General features: G+C 50.6%; 1 protein-coding gene across 5 annotated transcripts in view; it reads left to right on the top strand.

The window, feature by feature from the left end:
* MORC2 (MORC family CW-type zinc finger 2) overlaps nt 1-21,437 on the top strand; it is a 384,344-nt gene that overhangs the window by 147,475 nt on the left and 215,432 nt on the right. For all 5 annotated transcript variants that reach the window (XM_075319941.1, XM_075319943.1, XM_075319945.1 and 2 more), the window contains 2 exons: nt 828-987; nt 1,102-1,213. In XM_075319941.1, coding sequence (XP_075176056.1) covers nt 828-987; nt 1,102-1,213 — 272 coding nt within the window. The remainder of the gene's footprint in view (nt 1-827; nt 988-1,101; nt 1,214-21,437) is intronic.

Genomic DNA, 21,437 nt, shown 5'->3' with positions numbered 1-21,437 from the left:
ACATTTAAATGCTGCAAACAATCACTACACTTGGAAGTGATGCCAAGGTAACTGGCACCGCTGAGCCCAGTGAATTCACATCCTATCCACCCATCCTTTAGCCAAATATAATGGTGTGCTCATGTCTGCTATAACTCCCATGATTATGCAGGCAATTTAAAAAGTAAACCGATATTGTTCAAACCACTTAAACACCACTGTCACTTATAGATAGTGGAAGCAAAGGGATTAAATGCCAGCAATCAAAGCTAGCTGCTTTTGCAAGTGCTAACTGCAAAACACAGCTGGCACCCAACTTCCATTATAGATGTCAGAAAGGGGTTACTAAGTATGTTAACTGCACCCATGATGACTATGTCTTACAATTTGAATTGTGGGAGCGAAGCAGCAATATGATAACTATAAGCTCCCTAAGATGAGCAGCAGCACTTCACAATAAGAAATAATCTTAGCTGTGCTTGGTGCAATCTAAGTGTAGTCAAATAGTCCTTGAAGTGGCATAGCAAAAGCAGCTATGTTAGGAGTATACATGGCTTACCTATCTCATAATGTTTGGGAACATATATCAAGTTGGAAACGAGAAATGAGTAAGAAGAAAATAAATTCTCAAACTTCACATGGTGTAATTTCACTCTTGCACTGATACGTTCTCAAAGGGGAAACCTGCTCAGAAGCTATCATCTGCTTCTATACATATATTATTTTTTAGAGAATTTCAGAACTTATAAAGGATTTTAGTCCTGTTCTCCTGGTCACCTCACATTTTATTCCTAATCTTCTGCCTTGTGTAAATTACATATTTTGCATGTCCTTAAACCCTGCTGTAGGTGATTGTTCCGCTTCCCACATGGAATGCTAAAACGGGTGAGGCATTGACAGATAACATGGACAAATTTTCCATTGAAACTGAGCTAATCTACAAGTACTCTCCATTTCGATCCCACAAAGAGGTCATGGAACAATTCAGTAAAATTGCTGGAGATTCAGGTAATTCGCATAGTTAAAATCATTCCATGCAGTGAAATTATCTTTTTTTTTTTTTTCTTCTTCTAAGAGTGGCATATGAAGATTAATGGACTTTTCTTGCTGTCATGTTTTTAGGTACACTGGTTGTCATTTTCAATTTGAAGTTAGTGGACTCTGGAGAACCAGAGCTTGATATAGTGTCTGATCCAAAAGATATTCAGATGACTGGTAGCACACCTGAAGGAACGTAAGTGACAATTGAAAATAGGTGTGGCTTTGCATATTTTAGAAAGTACAAAACCTTATTTCTTTTACATTGTTTATTTTTTTGCTTTACCGCAAAGTATATTTTCTAAAATTACAAGCTTCCCTAGTGTGTTGCAAGAAAAAAATAAACTCTTTGGCATAGAGTCGAATTCTTATCAAAGTTACAATTCGGGAGAAACACAATCGAACTAAGCTAATACCTATATATGTTGATATTTTTAGTTGAGCATATTGAGCAAATATCCATAGTGCAGGTACAAAAGTAAAGGAGCTCCTGTATTAATGACTTGCCAAAAGCTAATTAACATAAGATGATGATTTAATTAACCTCTTCATGTACTGGGTACGTAATGGATCGTTTCAGGGTAATCCCTGCACATGTCAGTGATCCACCCGTGCCTGTTAACCTTTTACAATGGGCTGTCAAACTTTGCACGATATACATGCCTGACACGGTTAGGCTGCTTTCACACATCCGGTTTTTGCTGTGCGGCACAATCCGGCTCTTTGGAGCAAAAACGCAACCGTTTTTTTTTTTGCCGCCGGTTGCGTATTTTCCGCAACGACTTTCATTAGTGCCGGATTGTGCCGCATGGCCTTGCGTTCGGTCTGGTTTTTGCCGGATACGGCATATTTAGCCCATGCAGCGGCCGGATGGAACGTTGCATGGCACTGTTTTTTGTCTGGCAAAAAAACGCATTGCGCCGCATCCGGTCGATGCGGCGCTTTTTCCAATGCATGCATATGGATGCCAGATGCGGCAAAAACCGCATCCGGCCGCCGCATGCGTTTTTTCTTTATCGTTCCTTTGGGAGACCCTGACCATGGGTGTTTAGCTTCTGCCTCCGGAGGACACACAAAGTACTACACTTAAAAGTGTAGCTCCTCCCTCTGAGCTTATACACCCCCTGGTAGCCAGTCCTAGCCAGTTTATCGCTTTGTGTCAGGAGGCATACATCCACACATGCATTCTCATCTGATTTGTTTGCTCTTCTGTCTGGTAAGCCACAGCCGGTCTCCAGTTGTGGACCTCTGTATATTCTCCCTGGGGTTCATTCTCTGCAAAGCCCCCACTCCAGCAGCATGTCTCACACAAGGAGCAAGGCTCCAAAGCTTTATTCTGCATGCACTGCATGTAAGCTGCTGCCTGAGCCGAGCATTAAGGCTGGAAACACATCTATGCGAGTAAAATCGGTCCGACTGGGCTGAAAAATACTCGACTGATTTTAGTTCACGTTAGGTGCGAGTGCAACGCAAGTGCGATGCTATTTCTGAATAAATTAATGATTTTACTAGCGTGTGTAATGCGTGTGTAATGCGTATTTTTTACTATGTCATCTGCCATTCAGCGCTGCTACATGGCCGCTGACAGCAGACACAGACAGCCATGTAGCAGAGCTGAATGGCAGATGACAGCAGACACAGACAGAGCCGCACAATCAGAATGAACTCGGGTGAACTTCACCCGACTTCATTGTCATGCTGCGGCTCTGTCTGTGCCGCGTCCTGATTAGCGGTCACCAGTGAAGGGCTCACCGGTGACCACTAATCCCCCGAGTGACTGAAGTTAGCAGCCCTCTCTCATACTCACCGATCCCCGGCGCCGCGCTGCACGGCATTCACACTGCTCCGGCGGCTTTTACTATTTTGAAAAAGCCGGCCGCTCATTAAACAATCTCTTATTCCCTGTTTTCCCCGCCCACAGGCGCCTATGATTGGTTGCAGTGAGACACGCCCCCACGCTGAGTGACAGGTGTCTCACTGCACCCAATCACAGCAGCCGGGTCTATACTGTGCAGGGAAATAAATAAATAAATAATTAATTAAAAAAAATGGCGTGCGGTCCCCCCCAATTTTAATACCAGCCAGATAAAGCCATACGGCTGAAGGCTGGTATTCTCAGGATGGGAAGCTCCACGTTATGGGGAGCCCCCCAGCCTAACAATATCAGCCAGCAGCCGCCCAGAATTGCCGCATACATTATATGCGACAGTTCTGGGACTGTACCCGGATCTTCCCGATTTGCCCTGGTGCGTTGGCAAATCGGGGTAATAAGGAGTTAATGGCAGCCCATAGCTGCCACTAAATCCTAGATTAATCATGTCAGGCGTCTGAGACACCCTCCATGATTAATCTGTAAGTGACAGTAAATAAACACACACACATGAAAAAATCCTTTATTAGAAATAAAAAACACAAACACATTCCCTCATTACCAATTTAATAAGCCCCAAAAAGCCCTCCATATCCGGCGTACTCCACGGACCTCCAGCGTCGCTTCCAGCATGAAGGTGACAGGAGCTGCAGAAGACACCGCCGCTCCGGTCACCTCCAAGCAGCAACTGAGGTGAGTAGCGCGATCAGCTGAGCTGTCACTGAGGTTAATCGCGGCCACCGCTGGATCCTCCAACAGTGACAGCGGGTAACCTCAGTGACAGCTCAGCCGATCGCGCTACTCGCCTCACTTGCTGCGTGGAGGTGATCGGAGCGGCGGTGTCTTCTGCAGCTCCTGTCACCTTCACGCTGGAAGCGACGCTGGAGGTCCGTGGATTACGCCGGATATGGAGGGCTTTTTGGGGCTTATTAAATTGGTAATGAGGGAATGTGTTTGTGTTTTTTATTTCTAATAAAGGATTTTTTCATGTGTATGTGTGTTTATTTACTGTAACTTACAGATTAATCATGGAGGGTGTCTCATAGACGCCTGACATGATTAATCTAGGATTTAGTGGCAGCTATGGGCTGCCATTAACTCCTTATTACCCCGATTTGCCAACGCACCAGGGCAAATCGAGAAGAGCTGGGTACAGTCCCAGAACTGTCGCATATAATGTATGCGGCAATTCTGGGCGGCTGCTGACTGATATTGTTAGGCTGGGGGGCTCCCCATAACGTGGAGCTCCCCATCCTGAGAATACCAGCCTTCAGCCGTATGGCTTTATCTGGCTGGTATTAAAATTGGGGGGGACCGCACGCCATTTTTTTTAATTATTTATTTATTTATTTCCCTGCACAGTATAGACCCGCCCACCGGCTGCTGTGATTGGGTGCAGTGAGACACCTGTCACTCAGCGTGGGGGCGTGTCTCACTGCAACCAATCATAGGCGCCTGTGGGCGGGGAAAGCAGGGAATACGAGATTGTTTAATGAGCGGCCGGCTTTATCAAAATAGTAAAAGCCGCCGCAGCAGTGAGAAAGCCGTGCAGCGCCGCGCCGGAGATCGGGGAACGTTGAGTATGAGAGAGGAGGGGAAAATGACCGACAGACTGTGAGAGAGGGACAGAGATGGTGACGGACCGACAGAGAGAGAATAGAGAGCGAGAGGGAGAGACCGACTGACAGAGAATAGTGATTGACAGACATTGGGAGACATCGCTCGTTTCCAGTGTTTTAGGAAACATGCGAGAAATGTATTTAGAAAATTGGATGTCACTAGGATGGTGTGAGTGCCGTCCCGTGACATCCGATTTTTTACACGCTCCCATAGACTTGCATTGGAGAGACTCGCAGTAGAAACTCGCAAAAAATCAGCATGCTGCGATTTTTTTCTCAGTCCGATTCGGACTGAGAAAAGAATCGCAGATGAGAGCTAAATCATTCACTAACATGTGTCCGATACCAATGCGAGATTTTCTCGCATTGCTATACTGCGAGAAACTCGCAAGTGAGAAGCAGCCCTAATCCACACTGTGATGGTTGCTCTAACTTGGCGGTGCCACAGCCTGGAGTCTCACCCCCAGTGGTCTCTCAGGCTGCTGCTGCACCTGTGACTGAACCCCCGGCCTGGGTAGAGTCCTTTTTCTAGGTCCATATCCCAGTCATTTGCTGAGTCCATGGGACTTTTGTCCAGGACTTTGATGAATATGCATCAGCCCCCCTCACAGGGTGCCTCTAATACTCTTGACAGAGGATTCCTATCATCTGACCTCCGTCCATCGGAGCTCACGGAGGATTCATCATCTGATCCCAGACCCCATCCTTCTAAGAGAAGGCGCAGGGTTTCCTCCCCCTCCCCATCCCACGGCTCTGTCTCAAGAGCTGACTCTCAAGATGAGGAGGATGCCCTCACTGGGGGCTCGGAGGCTATGCATCCCTTCGATTTCTCTGAAGGTGACTCATATCTTAGTGATTTGATTGCTTCTGTTAATTCTGGGCTGGATCTCAATCCGCCAGTGTCAGAGGAGCAACCCTCTCTGGCAGAAAAACATCAGTTTACCTCGCCTAAGAGAGTAAAGAGTGTGTTCTTTAACCACTCTAGTTTTCAGACCGCTGTGACCAAACCCAGGGCCTGCCCTGACAAACGCTTTCCAAAGCGTGGTTCTGATGACCGGTTTCCATTTCCACCTGAGGTGGTCAAGGAGTGGTCTCACTCCCCAAAGGTAGACCCTCCGGTGTCTAGGCTCTCAGCCCGGACCGTTGTGTCTGTGGCTGACGGCACCTCACTTAAGGATTCCACTGACCGTCAGATTGACTTTCTGGCCAAATCTGTGTATGAAGCTGCGGGGGCCGCGTTTTCCCCGACTTTTGCAGCAGTGTGGGCTCTCAAAGCCATCTCTGCTTCTCTAGAGGAGATGCATTCCCTCACCAAGGAATCCATGCCTGAGATGGTTACCTTAACTGCTCAGGCTTCAGCTTTTTCATCCTATGCCATGTCTGCCATGCTAGAGGCTGCTCACCGCACTGCGGTGGCTTCAGCTAATTCTCTTGTTATCCGCAGGATTTTGTGGCTTCGAGAGTGGAAGGCAGATGCTTCTTCCAAGAAGTTTCTTGCTGGGCTCCCTTTTGCTGGTTCACGGCTGTTTGGTGAACAGCTGGATGAAATCATTAAAGAAGCTACTGGTGGGAAGAGTACTTCCATGCCACAAACCAAGACCAGGAAACCCGCCCAGGGTAGGAATCAATCGAGGTTTCGTTCCTTTCGTTCCTCCAACTGGTCATCCTCTAAGCCTTCCGCCTCGTCCGCTAACTCAGCCAAGGATCAGAAATCCAAATGGCGCCCAAAAGCGCGTCCACAGAAGACCGCAGGTGGTTCTGACACTAAAGCAGCTTCCTCATGACTCTCGGCCCGCTCCAGCCACGTCCTTAGTCGGTGGCAGGCTCTCCCACTGTGGCGACGCTTGGTTAAAGCAAGTCTCTGATCAGTGGGTGAGAGACATCATATCTCACAGCTACAGGATAGAATTCTCTTCCAGCCCGACAAAAAGATGTTTTCACTCAACTCCCCCCTGCTCCAAGGCCGCCGCCTTCTCGCAGGCCGTGGCGTCCTTGCAGGCAATCGGAGTGATTGTCCCAGTTCCCGCTCAGGAACGGTTCAGAGGTTTTTACTGAAATCTCTTCCTAGTTCCAAAAAAGGCGGTACCTTCCGGCCCATCCTGGATCTCAAGCTTCTCAACAAGCATGTCCGGGTGCGGCACTTTCGCATGGAGTCTCTGCGATCAGTCATTGCCTCTATGACCCAAGGGGATTTCCTGGCGTCCATCGACATCAAAGATGCCTATCTACATGTGCCAATCGCAGTGTCACATCAGCGTTGGTTACGTTTTGCGATAGGAGAGGATCATTTCCAATTCGTGGCTCTCCCCTTCGGGTTAGCCACGGCCCCTCGGATATTCACCAATGTCATGGCGGCAGTGATTGCGGTCCTGCACCTCCAGGGGTTAGCAGTGCTTCCTTATCTGGACGACCTTCTGGTCAAGGGTACATCCAGCGCAGACTGTCAGCGGAGTGTTTCACTCACTCTCGCCACCCTAGCCCAATTTGGGTGGATTGTCAATCTTCCCAAATCCACTCTGACTCCGACCCAGAGTCTCACGTACCTAGGGATGCAGTTCGAGACTTTGCCGGCACTTGTGAAGTTGCCCTTAATCAAACAGCAGTCTCTCCGGCTAGCGGTGCGCTCTCTCCTGAGGCCCCGCCGTTATTCCCTCAGGCGCCTGATGCAGGTGGTGGGTCAAATGGTGGCCTCCATGGAGGCGGTTTCCTTTGCCCAGTTCCATCTGCGTCCTCTGCAGCTGGACATTCTCCGCTGTTGGGACAAGCGGCCTTCCTCCTTACAGAGGTTAGTGGCTCTGTCGCCACGGACCAGGAGCTCTCTTCAGTGGTGGCTTCGACCCCTCTCCCTGTCCCAAGGGCGCTCCTTCCTGACTCCGTCCTGGGTGATTCTCACCACGGATGCCAGCCTATCCGGCTGGGGAGCGGTACATCTCCACCACAGAGCACAGGGCACTTGGACTCCGTCCGAGTCAGCCCTTTCAATCAATGTGCTGGAAACCAGAGCTGTGCTTCTAGCTCTCCTAGCCTTTCACCACCTGTTGGCAGGCAGGCACATTCGAGTCCAGTCAGACAACGCGACAGCGGTTGCCTACATCAATCACCAAGGCAGGACACGCAGCCGCCTGGCAATGTTGGAGGTCCAACGCATTCTTCAATGGGCGGAGGACTCCAAGTCCACCATATCCGCAGTCCACATCCCTGGCGTGGAAAACTGGGAGGCAGATTATCTCAGCCGTCAATCAACGGTGGCGAGTGGTCCCTGCACCCGGCAGTGTTTCAGTCAATCTGCCGCAGGTGGGGCACTCCGGACGTGGACCTAATGGCATCCCGTCACAACAACAAGGTTCCGGTTTACGTGGCTCGCTTCCACGATCCTCAGGCCTTCGCCGCGGACGCTCTGGTTCAAGACTGGTCCCAGTTTCGTCTGTCCTACGTGTTTCTCCCTCTAGCTCTCTTGCCCAAAGTCCTGCGCAAGATCAGAATGGAGGGCCGTCGAGTCATCCTCATTGCACCGGTCTTGCCCAGGCGAGCTTGGTATCCGGACCTGCTCCAACTGTCCGTAGAGATGCCGTGGCATCTTCCGGATCGTCCAGACCTACTCTCGCAAGGTCCGTTTTTCCGCCCGAATTCTGCGGCACTCAAATTGACGGCGTGGCTCTTGAGTCCTGGATTTTGACGGCTTCTGGTATTCCTCATGAAGTAATCTCCACTATGACTCGGGCCCGTAAGTCTTCCTCCGTCAAGATCTATCACAGGACTTGGAAAATTTTCCTGTCCTGGTGTCGCTCTTCTGGCCATTCTCCTTGGCCATTCTCGTTGCCGACCCTTCTGTCTTTTTTACAGTCCGGTCTGCAGCTAGGACTGTCCCTCAACTCTCTCAAGGGACAAGTCTCAGCTCTATCAGTGCTGTTCCAGCGGCGTCTCGCCCGGCTGGCTCAGGTCCGCACCTTCATGCAAGGTGCGTCTCACATCATTCCGCCTTATCGGCGCCCCTTGGATCCCTGGGACCTTAACTTCGTCCTCACGGTGTTGCAGAAACCCTCTTTAGAGCCCCTTAGGGAGGTTTCTTTGTATCGTCTTTCTCAAAAGGTGGCCTTTCTAGTTGCCATAACTTCTCTCAGGAGAGTCTCTGATTTGGCTGCGCTCTCCTCGGAGTACGCGCTGCATACTCTAGATCTGGTGCGTGCTCTCCGGATTTATGTGTCTCGCACCGCTGCACTTAGGCGGTGCACCTCTCTTTTTGTGCTAACCACAGGGCGGCGCAAGGGTCTCTCTGCTTCTAAGCCGACCTTGGCCCGTTGGATTAGGTCGACCATTTCGGACGCCTACCAGAGTACTCAGGTGCCTCCCCCGCCGGGGATCAAAGCACACTCGACCAGAGCTGTCGGTGCCTCTTGGGCTTTTAGGCACCAGGCTACGGCTCAACAAGTCTGTCAGGCTGCCACTTGGACTAGCCTGCATACCTTTTCGAAGCACTACCAAGTGCATTTTCATGCTTCGGCAGATGCGAGCTTGGGCAGACGCATCCTTCAGGCGGCTGTCGCCCACTTGTGAAGTTAGGCTCCGCCTACTTCTTAGTTTTTTCTGTTTATTCCCACCCAGGGACAGCTTTGGAACGTCCCATGGTCTGGGTCTCCCAAAGGAACGATAAAGAAAAAGAGAATTTTGTTACTTACCGTAAATTCTTTTTCTTATAGTTCCGTATTGGGAGACCCAGCTCCCTCCCTGTTGCCTGTTGGCAATTTTCTTGTTCCGTGTGTTATCACCGGCTGTTGTCGTGGACAGAGTCTCCGGTTGTTCCGGTGCTTACTCGGTTCTACTTGTGGGTGGCTATTCTCCTTCAGCTTTTGCACTAAACTGGCTAGAACTGGCTACCCAGGGGGTGTATAAGCTCAGAGGGAGGAGCTACACTTTTAAGTGTAGTACTTTGTGTGTCCTCCGGAGGCAGAAGCTAAACACCCATGGTCAGGGTCTCCCAATACGGAACTATAAAAAAAAGAATTTACGGTAAGTAACAAAATTCTCTTTTTAACCCCTTAGATAAACCTATACATATTTGGTGTCTACGAACTTGTACCGACCTGAGGCATCACACAGACACATTGGTTTTACCATATAGTGAACACTGTGAATAAAATATCCCAAAAACAATTGTGCAATTTCACTTTTTTTCTAATTTTTCCGCATTTGGAATTTTTTTTACCGGTTTACAATACACTATATGGTAAAACTCATGGTTTAATTTAGAAGTACAACTTGTCCCGCAAAAAATAAGCCCTCGTTTGGCAAGATTGAAAATTAAAAAAAGGTAAAGATCTCTTGGAAGAATCGGAGCAAAAACAAAATAATTTTGGAAAAGCGGAAAATTGCCCGGGGGTGAAGGGGTTAAGGAGATAAGATTGGAAGTGGGATTTTCACTGATAGGCTAGGTTCGCACACTGCGGTTTTTTTGACGCTGCGTTTTTGGCCGCTAAAAACGCACAAAAACGCGTCAAACGTATGCGTTTTACCGCGATTTGGTGCGTTTTTGGCTGCGTTTTGCTGCGTTTTTGATCTCTGCCTTTTGCTGCGTTTTTCCAATGCATTGCATGGGGGGAAAACGCAGAAAAACGCAGGAAAGAATTGACATGTCCATTTTTTTTTTTTTTTTTTTTTCAAGCTCAAAAACGCAGCTTAAAAAAACAGTTGTGTGCGGACAGCAAAATTGAAAACTCATAGACTTTGCTGGGGAAGCAAAGTCATGCAGTTTTGAGGCCAAAAACGCACCCGAAAAACGTACAAAAACGCCGCGAAAAACGCACTGTGCGCACATAGCCATACTTTGTCCAATAATAATGTCACACGAAGGCTTGCTAATGAAATATCTGTTGATCTCAAGGAAGATTGAGTAAGTGCCAGTTGTACTTTTGTATCCATAGTCCACTTCAGAATTATTGGCCCTTCAGCCATGCAAAATCTGTAGATTAGATTAATTTCTCTAAAATAGTTGTTTCCTGTTTTCTTTAACTCTAAATATGCGGTTGCGCATACAGGGCACTTGTTTAATTCACATCATCTGACAACACTGGCTAAACACACAAAAAAAATTTGCCTATTTTAAGTTCATAAGATTTTTTTTTTTTTTTTTTAACTATGCGAAGATTAGCACTCGGTTGCAAAGCCATAGTCAGATGACATTTCCATAAGTCGTGATTTTTTTTGTTTTGTTGTTCTGCTGTTTGTTCAAGGCCTTGTTTGAAATCATAACTTCGTGAATTTATCTGCACCAGGCTGAAGCTTTGAAAAGTGTAGGCGTTTTCAGCAAAATAATTCCCCAAAACACATCAGAATTCACACAAATGGTTGTGGGAGCACAAATGGTCACTTTTCAGATTTTAACACCGTTAAGGGCCATCGCTAACGATATATCGTCGGGGTCACGGTGTTTGTGACGCACATCCGGCGCCGTTAGCGACATCGCAGCTTGTGACACCTAGGAGCAACCTTTTAAACGATCGCAAAAGAGTAGAAAATTGTTGGTCTGTGAGATGTCGTTCAAAAACTAAAAATCGTTGTCTGGTCAGTAGCGAGGTTGTTTGTCGTTCCTGTGGCATCACACATCGCTATGTGTGACACCGCAGGAACGACGAACGTCTCCTTACCTGCCGTCCACCGGCAATGAGGAAGAAAGGAGGTGGGCGGCATGTTCCGGCCGCTCATCTCCTCCCCTCCTCTGCTATTGGTTGGCCGCTTAGTGACGCCTCAGTGACGACGTCGCTATGACGCCGAACGCACCTCCCCCTTGAAGGAGGGATTTTTCGGCGGTCACAGCGACGTCGCTGAAAAGGTATCTGCATGTGACGCTGCCGTAGCGATAATGTTCGCTACGGCAGCGATCATCAAATGTCGCACGAACGACGGGGGCGGGTGCTATCGCGCATGACATCGCTAGCTATCGCTGGCGATGTCTCAGCGTGTAAAGCACCCTGTAGGCTATGTGCGCACAGTGCGTTTTTCGCGGCATCTTTGCGCATTTTTCGGGTACGTTTTTGGTCTTAAAACTGCATGACTGCTTCCCCAACAAAGTCCGAGTTTTCATTTTTGCTGTCTGCACAGTGCAGTTTTGTTTTTAGGTGCGTTTTTGTGGTGACCACAAAGATGCAACATGTCAATTTTATTTTGCATTTTTGCCAGCGTTTTTCACCCCTGCAATGCATTGGAAAAAACGCTGCAACAAAAATAAGGCAGCAAATGTGGTAAAACGCGCAAAAACGCATGCGTTTTTATGCGTTTTTTTTTTACCGCGGGTGCGTTTTTAGCAGCCAAAAACGCTGAATTTTTGTGGTCACAAAAAAAGGCAACATGCACACATAGCCTTATGAGGATTTCCTATGGGCATTAATAGAGTTACAGGGTATAAAAGATGTTTCTCTGACGCCTCATTGGGGGACACAGGACCATGGGTGTTATGCTGCCTATCCATAGGAAGACACTAAGTAGATGCAAAAACATAGCTCCTCCTCTGCAGTATACACCCCCTGGCCAGGCCAGGCCAGGCAACCTCAGTTTTATCTTACTGTCTGTAGGAGGCACATCTTTCAAGGTTTTGTTATTTCTTCGGCGCTCTATTGGGAGACCCAGACGATTGGGTGTATAGCACTGCCTCCGGAGGCCACACAAAGCAATTACACTAAAAAGTGTAAGGCCCCTCCCCTTCTGGCTATACACCCCCAGTGGGATCACTGGCTCACCAGTTTTCGGCTTTGTGCGAAGGAGGTCAGACATCCACGCATAGCTCCACTGTTTAGTCAGCAGTAGCTGCTGACTATATCGGATGGAAGAAAAGAGGGCCCATATAGGGCCCCCAGCATGCTCCCTTCTCACCCCACTGGTGGTTTGTAAGGTTGAGGTACCTATTGCTGGTACGGCGGCTGGAGCCCACATGCTGTTTTCCTTCCCCATCCCCCTGAGGGGCTCTGAGGAAGTGGGATCTTACCGGCCCCAAAGCCCTGAGGCCGGGCTCCATCCACAGACCCATTGAACCTGCTGGATGTGGAGCGGGAGTGCCGTTCAGGGACATGGCCCTGCACCATTCAGGTACTCTGTGTCCCCGTACACACAGGCACAGCACACTCCAGACTTGCTGGGTGTGCTAGTGCGCCGGGGACAGTAAAGGGTTACAGTCACTGCAGCCTTGCTGAGTGACTTGATTTATTGGGAACTACCGCGCCGGACGCTCCGGGAGCGGCGACGCGGCTGGGACTTGTAGTGCGCCGGGGACTTAGTGCCGACCGCGCTTTTACGGCGGCGGCGCTTATAAATCCAGTCCCCGGCTTTTGCGGCCTAGCTCCGCTTCGTTCCCGCCCCCACCCTGTCAATCAGGGTAGGGGAGAGACGCTGTACTATCAGCAGAGCCGAGGGCTGGAGCCTTATTTACATGCTCCAGCCCTCTCACTAGACACTGTGGGACGCCGGTTTCCCGCTCTGACTTGGGGCACGCCCACGGCCCGCCCCTACTCACACGAGCTGGAGAAGGACGCCGGCAGCCATTCCTGCAGCCCGAGCTGAGAGAACGGACTCTGGGCAACCAACAGGACTAGGGCGACCACACACCCGCTTATAGGCGGGCGGTAAGCGGCACCTGGGGTGCTGACACTAAATACCGCAGTTTGTCTATTTGTATTTTAAGTACACTGCATAGGTCGCTATGTTGGGCTATATGCCCTCTTAGATGGCGACACATCAGCAGCAGGAAAGCATGGGTGCTAAGGCACAGGCTTTCTATGCTGCTTGTATTGCACGTACTGAAGTGTTCATGTGTATTTATGCTTGTATGCTATACACTGCACTGTACGGTCGCTAGTCTTGGCTATATTCGCCATGGAATGGCTAGACTACAGCAGCAGAAAAGCAGGAGTGCTGAGGCACAGGTTTTTTTCTATGCTGCTTGTATTGCAGGGGTTGCAGTGTTCATTTGTACTTATGCTTGTATGCTATACATTGCACTGTATGGTCGCTATTCTGGGCTATATTCCCCTAGATGGCTAGTCTACAGCAGCAGAAAAGCAGGCTTTCTATGCTGCTTGTATTGCATGTGCTGCAGTGTTCATTTGTACTTTATGCTTGTATGATATACATTGCACTGTACGGTCGCCATTCTTGGCTCTATAAGTCGGCAGCAGCATATAAGCAACACAGGCTTTCGATGCTGTTTTTGCTGCATGTGATACTGTTCCACGGCACTGCTCCCCATTGGGTGCAATGCTCCCCTGTAGCACTTGGTCAGCCGGGGTCTCTACTTGACGTGGCCAAAAGAACCACCTCTCAACCCTGTCCAAGGACAGGGACGGAGTTGCAATGTGATAGAGACTTGCAGTCCGGACAGGCCATGGGCAATCTGGATCATTGCTCCCTGGCCACCCTCACTTGGAATAAAATCGGTGCTCCGGGGGGGTCCCAGGAGGCTCTCTGTATGATGAGGCAGACGTAGCTCATCAGGACTTTGATCCTGACACCGCTCTCACTCCGGATACACCGGATGGTGACGCCATAAGGAATGATCCTATAGCGTCCATCAATGGAATGTTGGATCTTTTCTCCCTCAGCTCCCCCAGCGGAGGAGTCAGCTTCACAGCAGGAGAAGTCCCATTTCAGTAGCTCAAACGTATATTGAGTATTGTTCTGGCCACGCTGACTTCAGAGAAGCAGTCCAGGAACACCACGCTTCCCAGATAAGCGTTTTCTCCAAACGTATTAAGGATACACGTTATCACTTTCCCCCTGACGTGGTCAGGCGTTGGACCCAGGGTCCAAAGGTGGATCCCCCAATCTCCAGGCTTGCGGCTAGAGCCATAGTTGCAGTGGAGATGGGACTTCACTTACAGATACCATTGACAGACAGATGGACTCTGGTTGAAATCTGTCTATGAGGCTATCGGCGTGTCGGTTGCTCCGGCATTCACAGCCGTATGGGCACCCTAAGCTTTTCAGCTGTTCTTGCGCAGCTGGTCTTGAGCACAGGTACATCTGTGCCGCAGGGGCGTCCGTAACCTCGCAATGTCTGCATTGCGACTTACCCTATTAATGCTGTCCTGGAAGGACAGTCGAGGTTTCGGTCCTTCCCAGGCTCGGGCAGGTCCCAATTGTCCTCGTCCAAAAGGGCTGAAAAGCCTCAGAGGCTCAGCTGCCGGCCGGGCTCAATCACGCCCAAGGAAGGCAGCCGGAGGAACCGCTACCAAGGCGGTCTCCTCATGACTCTCAGCTCTCTCATTTTTCCGCATCCGCGGTTGATGGCAGACTCGCTCGCCTTTGGCGACATTTAGCTGCCACAGGTCACAGACCGGTGGGTGAGGGACAGTGTGCCCACGTGCACAGGACAGAGTTCTGTTCTCATCCTCCGCGATTCTTCAGAACGTCCCCACCTCCCCACCGAGCAGATGCTCTTCTGCAGGCAGAAGGAGTGGTAATCCCGGTTCCTCTTCAGGAACAAGACACGGTTTTCCTCCAATCTGGTTGTGGTGCCAAACAAGGATGGCTCTTTCCGTTCCGTTCTGGACCTAAAACTGCTCAACAAGCACGTGGAGGCCAGGCGGTTCCGGATGAAACCCTCCGCTCCGTCATTGCCTCAATGCCTCGAGGAAATTTCCTAGCATCAATAGACATCAAAGATGCTTATCTCCACGTGCCGATTGCTACAGAGCACCAATGTTTTTCTACATTTCGTGATACGAAACGACTATCTTCAGTTCGTAGCTCTGCCATTCGGGCTGGCGACAGCCCCACGGGTGTTCGCCAAGGTCATGACGGCAGTGGTAGCAGTCTTGCACTCACAGAGACACTCTGTGATCCCTTACTTGGACGATCTACTTGTCAAGGCACCCTCTCAAGAGGCATGCCAACTCAGCCTGAATGTTGCGCTGGAGACTCTCCAGACGTTCGGGTGGATCATCAACTTCTCAAAATCAAACCTGTCACGACCCAATCACTAACGTATCTTGGCATGGAGTTTCATACCCTCTCAGCGGTAGTGAAGCTTGACAAGCTTGACAAGCTGGACAAGCAGCGGTCACTACAGACTAGGGTGCAGACTCTCCTTTAAGGTCAGTCGCACTTCTTAAGACGCCTCATGCACTTCCTCGGGAAGAGAGTGGCGACAATGGAGGCGGTTCCGTTTGCGCAGTTTCATCTGCGTCCACTTCAATGGGACATTCTCCGCCAATGAGACGGGAAGTCGACATCCCTGGACAGGAAAGTCTCCCTTTCCCAGACGGCCAAGGACTCTCTGCAGTGGTGGCTCCTTTCCACCTCATTATCACAGGGAAGATCCTTCCTACCACCGTCCTGGGCGGTGGTCACGACAGACGCGAGTCTGTCAGGGTGGGGAGCAGTGTTTCTCCACCACAGGGCTCAGGGTACGTGGACTCAGCAGGAGTCCATCCTTCAGATCAATGTTCTGGAAATCAGAGCAGTGTTTCTTGCCCTACTATGGGGAGATAAGGTATGCACACCAGTGACTATGTAAGGGGAATACATGGAATAGTAGTGTTGGGGCTCTATTGCATTGATCAATTCAGTAGCTAAATTTCTCTTGATTCATATGTTCATGGCAGTAATGCAGATTCCATTTTTCACATTTTCACTCTTACACATAGCTATTGGATTTTTCAAGTCAGTATTCACACAGCAGTTTCTGCTATTCCATGTATTCCCCTTACATAGTCACTGGTGTGCATACCTTATCTCCCCATAGTGATGTTTTTTTAGGTTTTTTGCACCCAGTTCAGACTTAGAATGGTGTTCCAAACGTTATTCGTTATTGTTTCTTGCCCTACTAGCCTTCCAGCAGTGGCTGGAAGGGAAGCAGATCCGAATTCAATCGGACAACTCCACAGCGGTGGCATACATCAATCAACAAGGGGGGACTCGCAGTCGGCAAGCCTTCCAGGAAGTCTGGCGCATTATGATGTGGGTGGAAGCCACGGCCTCCACCATATCCGCAGTTCACATCCCCGGCGTAGAAAACTGGGAAGCAGACTTCCTCAGTCGCCAGGGCATGGACGCAGGGGAATGGTCCCTTCACCCGGACGTGTTTCAGGAAATCTGTCGCCGATGGGGAAGGCCGGACGTCGACCTAATGGCGTCCCGGCACAACAACAAGGTCCCATCCTTGATGGCACGGTCTCGCGATCAAAGAGCTCTAGCAGCAGACGCCCTAGTGCAAGATTGGTCGCAGTTCCGGCTCCCTTATGTGTTTCCACCTCTGACACTCTTGCCCAGAGTGCTACGCAAGATCAGATCCGACTGCAGCCGCGTCATACTCGTCGCCCCAGACTGGCCGAGGAGGGCGTGGTATCCGGATCTGTGGCATCTCACGGTCGGCCAACCGTGGGCACTACCAGACCGACCAGACTTACTGTCCCAAGGGCCGTTTTTCCATCGGAATTCTGCGGCCCTCAACCTGACTGCGTGGCCATTGAGTCCTGGATCCTAGCGTCTTCAGGCTTCTCCCAAGGGGTCGTTGCCACCATGAGACAGGCTAGGAAGCCCACGTCTGCTAAGATCTACCACAGAACATGGAGGATATTCTTATCCTGGTGCTCTGCTCAGGGAGTGTCTCCCTGGCCATTTGCATTACCTACCCTTCTTTCTTTCCTGCAATCTGGGTTAGAAAAAGGTTTGTCGCTCGGCTCCCTTAAAGGACAAGTCTCGGCGCTATCCGTCTTTTTTCAGAAGCGTCTAGCACGACTTTCTAAGGTGCGCACGTTCCTACAGGGGGTTTGCCATATCGTTCCCCCGTACAAGCGGCCGTTAGATCCATGGGATCTGAACAGGGTACTAGTTGCCCTCCAGAAGCCGCCCTTCGAGCCTCTGAGGGAGGTTTCACTTTCTAGACTATCACAGAATGTGGCTTTTCTGGTAGCGATCACATCTCTTCGGAGAGTGTCTGAGCTAGCAGCGCTGTCTTCCAAGGCTCCCTTCTTGGTCTTCCACCAGGACAAGGTAGTGCTGCGCCCCATTCAGGAGTTTCTCCCGAAGGTGGTATCCTCTTTTCATCTTAATCAGGATATCTCTTTGCCTTCGTTTTGTCCTCATGCAGTTCATCGGTATGAGAAGGATTTACATTTGTTAGATCTGGTGAGAGCACTCAGAATCTACATTTCCCGCACGGCGCCCCTGCGCCGTTCGGATGCACTCTTTGTCCTTGTCGCTGGTAAGCGCAAAGGGTCGCAGGCTTCTAAGGCCACCCTGGCTCGATGGATCAAAGAACCAATTCTTGAAGCCTACCGTTCTGCGGGGCTACCGGTTCCATCAGGGCTTAAGGCCCATTCTACCAGAGCCGTGGGTGCGTCCTGGGCATTGCGACTCCAGGCTAAGGCTCAACAGGTGTGCCAGGCAGCTACCTGGTCGAGTCTGCACACTTTCACCAAACATTATCAGGTGCATACCTATGCTTCGGCGGACGCCAGCCTAGGTAGAAGAGTCCTGCAGGCGGCAGTTGCCTCCCCGTAGGGGAGGGCTGTCTTTGCAGCTCTAACATGAGGTATTTCTTTACCCACCCAGGGACAGCTTTTGGACGTCCCAATCGTCTGGGTCTCCCAATAGAGCGCCGAAGAAGAAGGGAATTTTGTTACTTACCGTAAATTCCTTTTCTTCTAGCTCTTATTGGGAGACCCAGCACCCGCCCTGTTGTCCTTCGGGATTTTTGGTTTGTTTGCGGGTACACATGTTGTTCATGTTGAACGGTTTTCAGTTCTCCGATGTTACTCGGAGTGAATTTGTTTAAACTAGTTATTGGCTTTCCTCCTTCTTGCTTTTGCACTAAAACTGGTGAGCCAGTGATCCCACTGGGGGTGTATAGCCAGAAGGGGAGGGGCCTTACACTTTTTAGTGTAATTGCTTTGTGTGGCCTCCGGAGGCAGTGCTATACACCCAATCGTCTGGGTCTCCCAATAAGAGCTAGAAGAAAAGGAATTTACGTAAGTAACAAAATTCCCTTCTTTTTGAGGGCGACCGTTTCCTTTTGGGACCGATCTCCCAATACCATCAACGGGCTTCTCCACGTACCCCCTCCTGCGACGCTGGATCCTGGGCTGCCTTTTACTGGACGACTGGTCCCACAGACACCGATTTTCCAGAGCCCAGGGCAGAGGCACAATTCCTCAGCCCCTCTTTGCAGGCTCTGAGTTGAACATGGCACCTGTGTGGCCGGACACCGCAAGCTGACTCTATTTCCACTGCCTGGACTGAGGCAGCGTTAAGGTGAGATCCCCCCCTGACTGGTTTCACAGACAAAGGCAGAAAAGACTGTGCAGGGAAGGCTCCCAGGACTACTGAATTTACAGTATTTATTATGAGAAAGTCCCTTGCTGATTGCAAGGAGGAGAGCCCCAGGGATCCTGAACACAGTGTTAATTTTTCTCTATCCGCGTGCTGGCTGGAGGAAGGGGGGGGGGGGTGGAGTCCCCCGCTGTTTGCAGAAAATCCTGCACAGATTTACCGGTGGCGGGGGGAGGGCCCAGAGCTCAGCTAAGAGATTATTCAGCCTGCACTGCCTGCCACGCTGAGCTACCACGTAAACACACGTCTTCTCTCTGTGAGTCCTGTGCCCCTATAGCCCCCCAAGACCCCCCCCTGCCACCTGGCTATACAATGTCGTCCTCCACACCCTTCTGGGCCCCTGGACGGAACGCAGCCTAAGGATACCCCTATGGAGGATCCTTCTGAGGTAATCCGGGCACATGCTTCCCCGATTGCAGGGATCAGGAAAAGCGCACACGGCCGGGTGTCTCCAGCACTCTCTCATGGCCCCCATGACTCTCCCTCGGGAGCACTCAGGGCAGGCTCTCCCACACGTTCCACAGCTTCTGAAGAGCTGGAGGAGGAAGAATGCTGTTTGTACCAGGAGAATTCCTTGGTTTCATCCTCTCCAGATGATCAAACTGCAATAGACTCCCTTATAGCAGCAATCAACCAAACTCTGCATGTGGAGGATCCCCCATCCACTACCACTGACCATGCGGTCTCCTTTAAGAGGGCAAGGAAACCCCAAAAGGTTTTCGCTGATAACCCAGAGTTTCAGGTTATCCTCACAAAGCAAAGGGAGAAGCCTGACAGGCGTTTCGGTAACCGAAAACTCATGGAGCCCCGGTACCCTTTTGCCTCACCTGCCCCTAAGGGCTGGGCCGTTCCGCCCTCGGTCGACCCCCCCCCCCCCGGTCTCCCGCATTGCCACAAAGGCGCTCCTGTCTTTACCCGATGGTTCCTCCATCAAGGACCCGACAGACAGGTGGAGCACCTCGCCCGCTCTGCTTTTGAGGCTGCGGGTTCCTCCCTCTCGCCCTCCTTTGCCTCTGTGTGGGTCGCAAAGGCGATCTCGGTCTGGGCAGGCTCCCTTAACACTTCGCTTGAGGAATCTCAGTTCACTCATACCTTCACAGAGGTAACAGCTCAAATTGCCGCTGCGGCAGAGTACCTCATGCAGGCCTTGCTGCTACCTGCGCAGCGTTTGCCGCCTCAAATACCATAGCCATCCACAGAGCTCTCTGGCTCCGACAATGGCGAGCGGACTCTGCCTCCAAGAAGTCTCTCTCGGGCCTTCCCTTTTTTCCAGACCGATGGTTTGGCGAACGTCTGGACAAGCTCATTTCTGACGCCACGGGAGGAAAGAGTAACTCCCTCCCCCAACTGAAGGCCAGGACGACCTTCACCAGACGTCCACAGTCCTCGTTCCGCTCCTTCAGAACTCATTGGTTGGTCGACATCCCGTGCTGTCCCCGCCACCAGCCGCGGACTACACAGGGACCGACCGGCCTCAGCTCTCCCCGAAACCCACTTCGTCATGGCAGCCTAGACCGAAACAGTCCAGGACTAGGGAGACTCGGCCACGACGTTTTTCCCCCCTCATGACTCCTTCGGCGCCCCGGAAGACTTACTCATTGTAGGAGGTCGACTGCGGCTCTTTCAACACATCTGGGCTGCCGCCTCAGACGACAAATGGGTGCAAGACCTTGTGTCTTCCGGTTACCAGGACCCGACCCCCGAGTCGGTTCTTTCTCTCAAACCCCCTAAAGACTCAAACGACGCAAAGCTTTTTCTCAGCAATCCACTCGCTCCAAACAGCAGGAGTGATAATACCTGTCCCGGACGACGAGAAGTTCATGGGTTTTTATTCCAACCTCTTTGTGGCCCCCAAAAAGGATGGGTCAGTTCGACCCATCCTGGACAAACATGTGCACGTACGGAGATTCAGAATGGAGTCTCTAAGGTCCATTATTGCATCCATGGTTAAAGGGTAATTCCTCGCCTTAGGCTAAGTTCACATTTCCGCTAAAATGTATCAGTCGAAATCCGCCGCTATGGTAAACAACGGAATCCGTTTAGCGGATTCCGTTGTGTCCCATAGACTTGCATTAGTGGCGGATTGCGACTGATGACCCTGCGTTGCGTCCGCTGCGTCGTTTTTTGACTGACCGCCGGGCGGGGAGCAACGCAGAATGTAACGTTTTTCGGGCTGTCGAAAACAACGCACCACGCAGGAATCCGTCGCCATCTGTCACAATTGCAATGTATGTCTATGGTGCTGGATTCCGTCGTAATCCATTTTACAACGGAATCCAGCGCTGGATTCCGTCATGCTCTACTGAGCATGCCCAGCATGTTTGGCACGCCCACTGGGCTGTCCCAAACACAGACGGATCATGAGTGATCCGTCAAAAAACGGACGCACAGCGGATGTAACGGACGCAACTGATCCGTTTTTTTCACAGGATTCCTGTGAAAGGAATCCTGTGAAAAACACATCAGTTGCATCAGTTGACATCTAAAAAACAACTGATCCGTTGCTGACGGACCTGACGGATTGAAAACAACTGAAGTGTGAACTTAGCCTTAGACATCAAGGACGCGTACCTGCACATCCCCATAGCCCCAGATCACCAAAAATTCCTCCGCTT

This window comes from Anomaloglossus baeobatrachus, chromosome 1 (assembly GCF_048569485.1).
Source record: "Anomaloglossus baeobatrachus isolate aAnoBae1 chromosome 1, aAnoBae1.hap1, whole genome shotgun sequence".
Lineage (NCBI taxonomy): Eukaryota > Metazoa > Chordata > Amphibia > Anura > Aromobatidae > Anomaloglossus > Anomaloglossus baeobatrachus.
The sequence above is the reverse complement of the archived record's forward strand: the minus strand, read 5'-3'. Positions and strand labels throughout refer to the sequence as shown.